The following is an 11,215-nucleotide window of genomic DNA, read 5'->3' on the forward strand; positions in this document are numbered from 1 at the left end:
AGGATGTTTTCATTTTAAGATTTTCTTTACTGCAATACTACAGCATCCACTATTTATTTTTGATTACATTTCAAAACAATCTGAAGCAGAAAGTTATAAATTTGACATAATTTTTACTCATTTAGTGATCCCATCTCAGATTAAGGTATGTTTTGGCCACTTAGGCTGTTCAAATCTCCCTCCCTCCCTCCCTGAAAGAGGTACTCCCTTAGATAAACAATATAGCAGTGTCGGATCTAGGGAAGGGCCCCCTCCGGGGGGGGGCACTTCCTATAAATGGGCTAATGGGGATGTGCCGCTGGATGGGGTCGCATTTTCACGACTGGACTGACTATAATGGGGTCGCCATTTCAAGCATTTTTTATAGGGTGACTAGAATGGGGTCACACTTTTCCGGGATTTTGAGAGTACGAACATTCTGGCAAGTTGTGATTTATGAAAGGAAATTTTCCCTGAAAAAAATGTTACCGTATTTATTGCTGCTGTTCAATATTTGACAAACAGCTCCCAGAAAGTGACTAAGTTGGGGTCGTAAAAATTAAATTTACTCAAAAGTGACTAAGATGGGGTCTATAATTGGCCATAGAATATGACTATAATGGGGTAGGGGTTCTGAGAGGCCAGTGGCACATACCCAACAAAAATTTACCCAAGTACCCCCCCCCCCCCACCTTATTTTCAGGCCAAACTTAGGCCCAAACGGTTGAGAAAAATTATTTTTGAGAGTGTGCTTCCCCCTTATTCCAAGGTCTGGCTGATCGGGGCCCTCACTTAGCTGAAGGTCTGGATCCAGCACTGTATAGGTATGTGTGAATTTCCATGTACACAGGGACGGCGGAGCAATTTTTCAAGTGGGGTGGCTGACTAGTGACTTGAAGTGGGGGGGCTTAAAATACTTTTCTCTTAGTAAGTCTTTATTTTTCGGAAATTCTGGGGGAGCTAAAGCCCCCCCAGCCCCCCGGCTCCGCCGTGCCTGGTACATAATTTATATGTGTTGGAAATCCAACCTATAACAAGCAGAATAGTATCAAAGATCCATGCACACATAGCTTCAGTCTGGTACTTTTGTACGGGGGAGTACCCCCTCCCCTCCCCCCCAGGACACTCACAGTGAGGGACCTCAAAACAACAGGTTACATTTGACAAGCAATGAAACTTTATAGCCTTGTTCTGCTTGTTTTCTAGTGGAGGTGTCAGAGGTGCAATTGATGTAATCTAGCTTCGAATCTAGCTGCCAAGGGGCAGACAACTTTGTCCACAGGTTTTGTCCAGCTGCTGGTTCGAGCTGGTGGATAAAACTCTATCTATTCAGCTCAGCAAGTTTTGGTTTTACAAATGGACGCTTTATCTACTGGCGGACGCAGGATGTTGGATTCATCGATCATTGATGAAGGTTATCCATTAGTCAAACAACTGTCATGATCACTGAGGTTTGGGGATTAAGGCGCCTTCGCTGAAATGCGTCAGCGGTGCGACGGAACCAAAATTTCAAGATGGCTGCTCTCTGCAGCTCACCTGGATGCAAAGGAAAACAAATGCAAACGAGGCTCATCATGCATACGGGGAGAAACACATCTTGGGAACAGGTAAAGATGATGCTTAAGTACATTTAACAACATTAACCTATTTCTTTAATTAAGTCCTGATCAAGACTTGCAAGTAGGTGCAACTGTGTCGTCTTATCTTGCGACTTCGTTCAGCTTCTTTTGGCCAGGAATTGCATGTACTTGCATTTAATACTTGTGATGTCTTGAGTACTTTCACCAAGACCATCCCACGCATTTTTTTTTTTTAATTTTTGAGCAGGTTCTGGACTGTAGCGTGTGCGCTAGCCAGCCTTTACCAAAATTGCATGGAAAGACTGTTTGACAACTTGCGCGCACTAGTGTAGTGTAACTTTTAAGGATGGGCCGATACTCGATACCAAATATTCGATACATCGATATTTTGACAATTTTGAAAAGTATCGATACTTTCGAAAAATATCGCACTTTCGATACGTTTTCGATACTGCACACGTGACCTGAGCCTGCGGTCTTCTGGTCAGCACCTGAGGTTTAAAAATGCACTTTTGCGCAAACAAATATTGATTTTCTTGTCAATATTTTGATTTTTCTATTGCCTTGACTTGATCTGGTCCACAGTGAAACAAAAACAACAAAAATCAACATTCCTGGCTAATATTTATATTGCCAGGACTGTCTTTTGTATGGTCAGACAAATCACGTGACATACCAATGACGTCAGTATGGAAATGACGTCATAATATCGATATCGAGAAAAAAGGCAAATATCGTATCGATATCGTATCGTTTTGAAAAACCTGTATCGGCCCATCCTTAGTAACTTTAGCCTGCGAGCAGGCTCCCGATGATCTGCGAGCAAAGCGATCCGACCCGGGGAGCCGACAAGGGACTGGGGGAGGAATAAAAACTTTCTTTTCGCCCCATCCTCGCCCGAAGAGCCTGTTCACAGGCTAGTGTAATTTATACGCTTGTTTTATATTGCGCACAAGGAAACAATGTAAAACATTGTAGTATAAAGTAATGGACGAGAAAACAGAGTGGGGCAACAAATTCTACAACCCTCGTCAAAAGTGTTGGCACGATTGTCAAATTTCTCCCCCCCCCCCCCCCCCCCGCCTCCGTCTCAATGTTTAGCTCCCCAACATGTTGCAAAGACAATCCTTATCCACGAAGCAAGCGTTAGAGCTATAAAATGTTTGCATGTCGCATTGATAAAGTTTGAGCGTAAAGTGTCCGCATTTCCTATCGTCTTTGGTTTAGCGTTACAACAACTGTTGTCTACCAGGCTTGGAGGGAGAGTTAATGCGTCAGTTTAAGAAAATTGAAATCTATCCTGAAAAAAAACTTGTGACAGCAAAGTGTGAGGCTATCAAGAGTTCAAACTGCCCGTCCCCTCTTTTCAAAGATATAAAAAAAGATACGATCTCTGTTAATATTTATTCAGATTTTATTTTTTTCAGCTATCAGTCAAATGCTATTCACTCCGCCCTTACATATATAAATACTATAGAAGACGATCGTGCGCTTTGCCTTGAACGGGAAAACTATTCTTCACATTTGGCTTAAAAATATCGAGAAATGGTATGTTTTTAGACTGTTACACTTTATAGTGTCTACTAAAACAACTAGACGGCGAGCCCTATTAGCGTTTTCGCTGTGCGCCTTGCTGATTACTCGCTCATAGAAAATTCAGTCTCACTGATGACTGTTATCAGAAGTTTATAATCTTTTGCACAACTAAATTCACAGTAGCTATATTATACTATTATACATTTTCTAAACTATCTTAGATCTATTTTACAGCATAAATAAAGCTATTGTTTATGTACATTATTTGATTTTGATTGGCTTCAATCAAACACTTAATTAACAACGATAGCGTTTACTTGTGGCGTCATATCTATAAATAATATCTTAACCTAATCCAACAATTGTAAACTATCACATAAGACTAAATACCAAAGCCTTGTTTCAGTAACAAGCTGAAGCAATTAGAAAATTATTTCTTTAAGGACGGAAAATATGAAAAGCTAAATGGCCTTGAAACACTTGTGTTAAACATAGATTCTTTGTACATCTTTTTCATCGCCATATCCCTCGCCATCTTTTTTAACTTGGCCATTTCTCGTTCCCTTCGTTCTCTTTCCTGCCTTTCCTTCTCAAGCCTTTCCCTTTCTGCCCTTTCTCGTTCTTTGCGCTCCATCTCGGCCAAACATTCCTGCCGAACTTTCGTGATTTCGCTTTCTACAAGCTGTGCGGCTCTTCTCTTCGCTTTGACTTGATCTTCATGTAGTTGTGCACGGAATTTGTTCTCTGATTCTTCTTTTCCTCTGAGAGCATGCGTCAAGTCAATGGCGGATTCTGTTAATCCTAACGAGTAAAGCTCTACAATAATCTTCTGCACTTCCTCAGCTCTTTCGAGCCTTTTCACCTCGTGTTGTAACAGGTTTGCCACCTTGGCCTTCCCATTCACTGTGGTTAGTGCTGCAGCTAGACTGTGTTTCCTTCGTGCGCGAGCACGATCCAAGTCTGACTGAATCTTTCGAAGCGAAGCGAGTTCTTCAGAATGCGCCCTACTTTTGTCGTACTCGCTGTTCTTTCCTTTCCCTTCCTTTTTCCGTTGTGCTCGCTCTTGTATAATCATCGCTTGTTGCATCTCTGCTCGTTCTTCTAACCTGTCAATGGAAACTTTCTCAGCTTCGATGCGGGAAGCGATAAGTTGCGATCTCGCTTCGTCGATCACAGTTTTAAACTTTCTGCGTGTGTCATTCTTTTTCGAGGCGGCCTCGAGTCGTATTCTTCTGAGTTCTTTTTTTAACACTTCTTTTGCTCTTTGGCGAATTTCTTTTTCCGAAGTTATGGAAAGCTGTATATTACTTTGCTCTTTGTCGCCCTGTTTACGTTCATTTTCGCCACTCTCTTCCTCGTTCTCGTTCCCATCTTCTTCTTCGTCTTCTTCTTGAAGCGCCATATCCTCTAAGTCACTGTCTATATCAGGACTCAGTGAACTGGTGCTTGTTATGAGAGAAAACGTTTCTGATCCAGTGAGACTTCTCCTCTTTGTCCCTTCGATTTTCGGTAACACAAGGCGTGCATTGTTGTTAAAACCTGCGGCCGCGTCTTTTTTAAGTTCCACTTTGTCTTTACGTTCCATGTTTACGGTATAAAACCGCGTTAAAGTTGCGCGAACTTTACTTTCGATTCGTGTCTCAACGCAAACAGCGCCAGCGCATCAAGGAAATGTTTGAAAAATGTTTTTGTTCCTCTTTTTTCGTCGAACCAGGTTTTTATCTCTGGTGTATCTCAACAGAACTAAGAGCCCCAATGTTATTCATTCTTTCAGTTATCGTCTTTTAATCTTGTCATATATCTCCTCTCTTAGTCTCACTATTAAACATCAACATTTAACCAAAATTGATGAGATTAGCTTGGCTTCAGCCAATAGCAAGATTCATTTGTACGGTGATAACACGTCAAAGTGTTCGCTACTACAAAACTAAAAAAGAAGGGCATCAAATATGATAACTGGAATAATAGCCATAGATACTAGAGGCTGTTGAAAACGATAACGAGTGTCTAGTATTTTTTTAACAGTCTTTCTTGGTTTGGGTGAATAAGAGGTGATCACAGTTTATCATTGTTGTACGGATGTTGGGGTACATTCCTAGCATGGTGTCTCGAGCGCTTTTTAGATGCTTCCCTCTCAAATCTTTCTTTCTAGTTAGTTGTGATCTCGTATGTGCAGTAATTTCTTATGTCGTGTAAACTGTAATAAATAAAGCTACTTATACTACAAATAATGTAATTGTGATAATACTAATTGAGTGTTTAACGAGAGGCTACATCTAGATATGTTTATCTCCACATGGACAATAATTGGGCTCATCTCGAAGAGTCTGTCGGTGAGAGCCGCACTAGCGTGTTGTTTATGAAGAATGTTCAGTTACTTATTGATGAAGCTATCGAAAGCAAGAAATGTCGGGAAACTGTCAGTAAAAATGTGGTAACACCCTGTGAGTTGTGTTGTCATTTACCCAATCCAAACTGTCTATCCTAAGATAAGATGGAATTCTAGAGTGATAAAACTATGTACAATCATAGTTAGTAGAGGTACAATGAAAAAACGCCGTGTGATTGGCTTTCTTGTTGCTATAAACATGTTTATAGCAAATCAGGTCGCGCCAAATTTATTGCTTTAATTTTATAATTGCGTGTGTGAGAACTCAAGCCTGTTTCTCAGTCAGGTTCACTGGACACACTTTTTGAGGTCACTCTCAAACTAAATCTTGTGTCTGTAGCAGTTTGAGTATTAGGAATATGCGTGTTCTATCGCTATTTTGATTCGTGGCTAACCAGACAATCATAACAATTTATTTGTTAGAGAACTAATGAGAATTTCAATTTTATTAAAATTTTTGAACCTGTCACAGTCTTAAATGGCAATTATTTTAACCACAACAGATAACGACGATATTATCCTCGGAAGTCTGCACGGAATGGTATCAGTTTGTAACCATAGCAAGCAGGTAGTTACAACATAACAATTGCCCTTCCAGGTGTTGATTTAATTGTTACCAATGTGTTGTGGTTAAGAAAACTCTGCAGGTTACAAACCTGCAGATCATTAGTGTGTTTGTTTATGTTGTAGAAGACAGCCACGAGAACTCGTGTTGAAACTGAACTATTTGCGTATTGGAGGAGAAAAATAGGTGAATGTATGCGATTTTGAGATCCTTGAATTTAACAGAGTTTGATCAAAACTTCGCCTCAATGCCTGATTGTGAGCTTTACGCGCCAAAGCGGCCATCACTCGCTCGCGCCTTTCCCTCTCCTCCCTGGCTTTTCTTTCTTTCTCTAGCCTCTCCATCTCGGCGATTCTTTTCTTACGCAACTTTTGTACCTCTTCTTCCTTTTTCTTTAAAGCCTCGATCCGCGCTTTACTCCTCTCTTCCTTCAATTGGATGCGTAATGAAAAGTCTGCCTGCTCTTTTGACTGTATTGAGAGGTGCAGGGAGTTAGCTTGCTCGCTTAACCCAAGACGGTTCAAGTCTTGAATCAGGTTCTGAATTTCATCGATTCTCTCAAGTTTGCGTATCTCCGTTTGCATAAGTTGCTTTATTTTTCCTTTCTTCTTTAAATTAAGTAATGAGACAAGTCCGGACGAAGTCTTTCGTCTTGCCCGAGCTCTGTCTAAATCTGATTGGATTTTTCGCAAACTAGCCATTTCTTCCATTTGTTCTCGGACCCATTTACTGCCAGCGCCAGAGTTGTGTTTAATATCTATCTTCTGGTCTTTTTCGTTTAATATTTGCCACCTTCTTAAAGATCTTTTCTTCATTATTTCGTTCTGTTTTTCTTCTGCTTTCTCTTCTAATTTATTTACGGCCTCTTTCTCCCCGTTAACCCGAGCTTCTACCAGCATTTCACGCGCGTTGTCTATTACTTTCGTAAACTTCTTTTTTATCTTCAACTCTTTAGCCTTGGCATCTTGCCAAATCTTTTTGAAATCTTCCCTGAACTTTTCTTGAACTCGATGTTCGATCTCTTGCATATCTTTCTCAGTGAGCATGTACTCTTCCGCTTTTGTACCAGAGGAAAGTTTTTCATCATTCCGAAATTCATCGAAATCTTCCAATGAGAATTCGGAGGTTGAAATGCTTTTTTCGTCCTCGTGGCTATAGCTGTTGGAAACAGGGGACAAGCTTTCTGAGTCGCCATAAGCAGAATCGATACTTGGCAGGTTAAAGCTGCTGGTTTTCCGTGAATTTGCTTGACAAATTTCCTTGCCTGGAGTTTTCCCATCTTCAAATACATTTCTTCTCTCATGTGCTTCATAAATGTCCGCCAGTAGCGGTCGATTGCGCGTAAACGACATCCAGCCCTTTCGCTTCGTAGAAGTAGTAATAATTGATCGTCAATTTTCTTTATACAGCTTTACAGACGTGGGATGAAAATAATTTTCGGTACCTAATTAGATGTGATAATTATTTTATACGTTATGGAGATCTTGCACGACATGAGATTATTCAGCTATAGCCGCAAGAATCACGAAACCCAGTTGATTTTCGAGATAAGAAATAATTGTTTTAGATAAACCATACTCGGTCTTTGTGTTATTCCAGACGTTCATTTTAAATTTTGCACTGGAAGTTGGTTTTTCCGCTTTTGGTACTATTTGTTGATCTCTTATCTTCCTCAAAATTATTATGATGCATCTTTCAAGTGTGGTCAGAAACTCCTAAATCCGCGTTGTCGTGTGTGTTACAAAAAAGTATGTAATGTTTACAACAACCTTCCTCTCTCAGTGGCTGCTACTGAAATGTCTTGTCAATATTTTTTTCAGCCGTGTTTATTTAAGTGCACAAAGAACCTCATATCTTAATAATAAAGCGGCGGACGATTCGCTTGCTTGAAGTACTTATATAGAGACTAAATGAAATACAATAAAATCAATCAATATACGGAAATTTATTAAGACAGTTTGAATAAGAGAAATGGCGCAGAATGTCTCGTTTGGATTATATGAATCTTCCTGGCTTTGTTGTCTTGGTCGAGAAATTGATTTAATACCGATTTAGTGATTTTTTTCTATAGTCAGCATTAGAGCAGGTGAAAGCAAGAGGGAAACTCACAATAACACACACAAAGCGTTTAATGATTGCTAATGGCAGCACTAAAGCTTGGTATTTTTATTTAAGGAGGCGTAATGTTCGAATTTTTATGAAACAGAATCAAAGTTTGAGGAGGAATTAAATAGGAAAAAATAAAATACACTCCACCAAATTGACCACCATTGCACAAGAGTACTTTTTATACTGATAGCATTCTATTTTGACGTCCATCTATCAATTATTAACAAGAAAATTCGAATTTTCCTTCTTCTTTTTCAAATCCACTAAACCTTCATTCTGGGAAAAAGGTGTTAAAACATAGCAAACATAGCATTCAGTTATAGCGTCTATGGTATCAAAGGGACAATCTGCCTTACAATGGTTAAACTGTGTGACTTAAATATCTAGTTGAGATTTTTTCCTCCCCTTTTAAACTTCGTACAGAAATGTTTTGCAGGATTTTTAATAAGATACAATGTAAGCAGTGTGAGAAAATGTATGCATGGTTTTCTTTTCATGCTATTTCTGATGAACGTTTTTATACAAAAAAAAATTGAAAAAATGACTGAATAACCCTTTTCAGCTAAAAACAAAAAAACAAAACATATCATGCATGCTGACTGCTGTTTTTGTCTGTTAGAGAGAGTGACTTTGAAAAATAATTAATAATAGATATTTTAATATTTGGAGTTATTTTGTGCCTGTTGCCTTGACTTGCCTTTATGTGTTGGTGGGTTTTACAAGTTCTTTAGAAGTGCCTTCTTGAGATCAGGTTTCAAAGACATGTGCTTTGTGAAGGATAATTTCGTCTTTCCTTTTTTCTGAGATTGTGTAACCTGCTGTAACTACTCAGAGCAAAGAGTAGCATCAATCGAGATTTGGTTTATGTCATTTTGCCCGTGCTTGCCATTGGTTCCACCATGCAGTTGCATGTTTTCCCGCGCTTGCCCCAGTTGCATGTTTTCCCACGCTTTCCATTAGTTACATGTTTTCCCGCGCTTTTCATCAGTTGCATGTGTTCAGCATGTTATCGGTCACCGGTTGAATGTTTGCGGTTGCATGTTTTACTACGAGTTCTAATTGGTTAACTGCGCTGTTTGCAGGAGTATTGATTGGCTACGTGTTTCACCTTATAAGAGTGTTGTTGGTTCAGTTTTGGTTCCTCTAATCATTTCATCTTGGTTGATTTATTTTTTTCTGTCTGGAATGTGAAGAGCAATTCTTTCTCTTGTTGGTTGTTGACGCACATGTACATGCGGAGTTTTGGCGGGAAACACGCTCGCTTGAATCTGAACTACTACTATCGCTGTCCTCGCTGCTTGACTGCTCATCAGAAGACGAGGATCTGGTGTCGTGTATAAGTAGAGGGAAATATGAGAATTTAAAAGCCCTTGTTATCTTTGAGGATAAGATAGACTTTTGCTTTTCATTCCAAAGCGCTATGTTCTTCTCTCGTCGTTTTTGAGCTTCAGCTCGTCGCTTTTCTCTTTCACGCATTCTCGTTTCTCTCATTTCTTCTTCCAACCTTTCCAGCTCCTCCATTTTTAAAAAGAAAGCTTCTCGTCTGCTCTTCTCGAAGTTTTTCGCTTCCATTCTTTTCTTCTCCTCCCTTTCTTCTTGCAGTTCTCTCTTTATTGCCTTGTTCAGCTCTTTTTCTGTCATCAATTTGGATTCCAAAAGATCGCTCAGGCTTTCGGCTTCATTCACTTTGTTGAGCTTGTAGAGTTGTCGTATAGTTTTGTTCACAGTTTTGGTCAGATTGTCCGGCTTCGAAGTACCATGCTTGCGCTCTTTAAGAATGCTCTTTGATGGTAATCCACCTTCCTTTACAATGCGATTTAATTTTCCATCTGGCGACTTGCCTTCTTTCTCTCTGGTTGTCTGCTCAGTTATTTCCAGCATAGAAACTACATGTTTTTCTTTAGTTTCTGATGGTAATCTGCCATCCTCTTCTTTTTCTCCCTGATCCTGTTGTTTTCGATAAGTTTGTCCAGGCGATTCTCTGTTTGGTTTTCTCAATCTTTTACCTTTCTTCTGAGCTGAATGTTTGTCTCTTCCAACTACTTCGAAACTTGTTGTCGAGTCTTTCCCGGAATGTGAACCGTTTACACTTCTTCTTCTTCCACCCCCTGATGCAGTCGCTCGTTCTTGTTTTCCATTCATTTCTGCCTGTGAAATAGTTTCCTTCGCTACCATTAGGTGCTTTTGTACCTCGTCCTCAAGCACACGAATACGATCTTGTAGAAGCTTCGAAACTTTGAGTGGTCTTTCGGGAAAACCTGCGTCTTTTGTTGTGTTTGTTTTCTCAGTTTGTTGCAAGTCCGAAAACGATACCAAATATTTCGACTTTTGTACATCAGGCAGTGCTAAACCGTCTTCACTTTTTCTCATGTCCTTGCCAGCCACAGAAAAGGAAAAACTTTTACTTCGTACCTGTTGCATGTGTTGGTCAGGCGGCAGACCGGGACAAAATGCCGACTTTATTCGAGGCAGAGCTGATTCTAAGCTGTTCGGTCTTGTGTACATCGTATTCCCGCTGCTGATTTCGCTCTCTGGTGAGATCATGTTGGCAACAGGAATCTCTATGGACCGAGTTTTCGGTGAAGAACAAAACAAATTTTCCATTGCAGAAATGTTAGCTTTTGACATAAAAGGCCTTCGGGTTGATTGAATTAAATCTTTGCCGTGTTATATGCTTTGGTTGAAAGGGAAAAGCAACGAAAGATTTTGTGAGAAGTATTGCAGTCTGCTGAAGTTTAGAAATACTATACTTGTGTTGTCGATGTCTGTTTTTAGTTACACCTTTTGAATGTACTTCATTGTGAGCGAGTTTTTAAATTCATTAGCACCTTCAATTTCCCTCTACCAATGTCTCTAATTGTCTCTGCAAAGGTGTAAATTGAATTGTTATCACGTTCAAGGCTCCATGCGAATAACAAAACAAGACTGACATTGTGTGGTCGTTTTCACATTTTAATTGCTTTCTGCCAGTTGTCGGCTGGGTTCGTATTTTTACTTACGGTGTTAATAAAGTGTAACGTTCATGATTTATAAAGCAGTAAACGCGGTACGACATTA

The 11,215-nt window shown here is 39.8% G+C and overlaps 2 protein-coding genes across 2 annotated transcripts; both read right to left on the minus strand.

The window, feature by feature from the left end:
• Window positions 1-2,988: 2,988 nt before the first annotated feature.
• Window positions 2,989-4,849, minus strand: LOC144641240 (uncharacterized). The gene has a single exon (XM_078500275.1). It carries the CDS (start codon window positions 4,678-4,680, stop codon window positions 3,526-3,528), a length of 1,155 nt encoding a protein of 384 aa, XP_078356401.1. The 5' UTR covers window positions 4,681-4,849; the 3' UTR covers window positions 2,989-3,525.
• Window positions 4,850-5,721: 872 nt separating this feature from the next.
• On the minus strand, window positions 5,722-7,575 carry LOC144641239 (uncharacterized). Its single transcript, XM_078500274.1, has one exon. It carries the CDS (start codon window positions 7,399-7,401, stop codon window positions 6,208-6,210), a length of 1,194 nt encoding a protein of 397 aa, XP_078356400.1. The 5' UTR covers window positions 7,402-7,575; the 3' UTR covers window positions 5,722-6,207.
• Window positions 7,576-11,215: the final 3,640 nt, after the last annotated feature.

The sequence above is a fragment of the Oculina patagonica genome, unplaced genomic scaffold, assembly GCF_052425735.1.
Source record: "Oculina patagonica isolate OP01 unplaced genomic scaffold, crgOcupat unplaced78, whole genome shotgun sequence".
Classification (NCBI taxonomy): Eukaryota; Metazoa; Cnidaria; class Anthozoa; order Scleractinia; family Oculinidae; genus Oculina; species Oculina patagonica.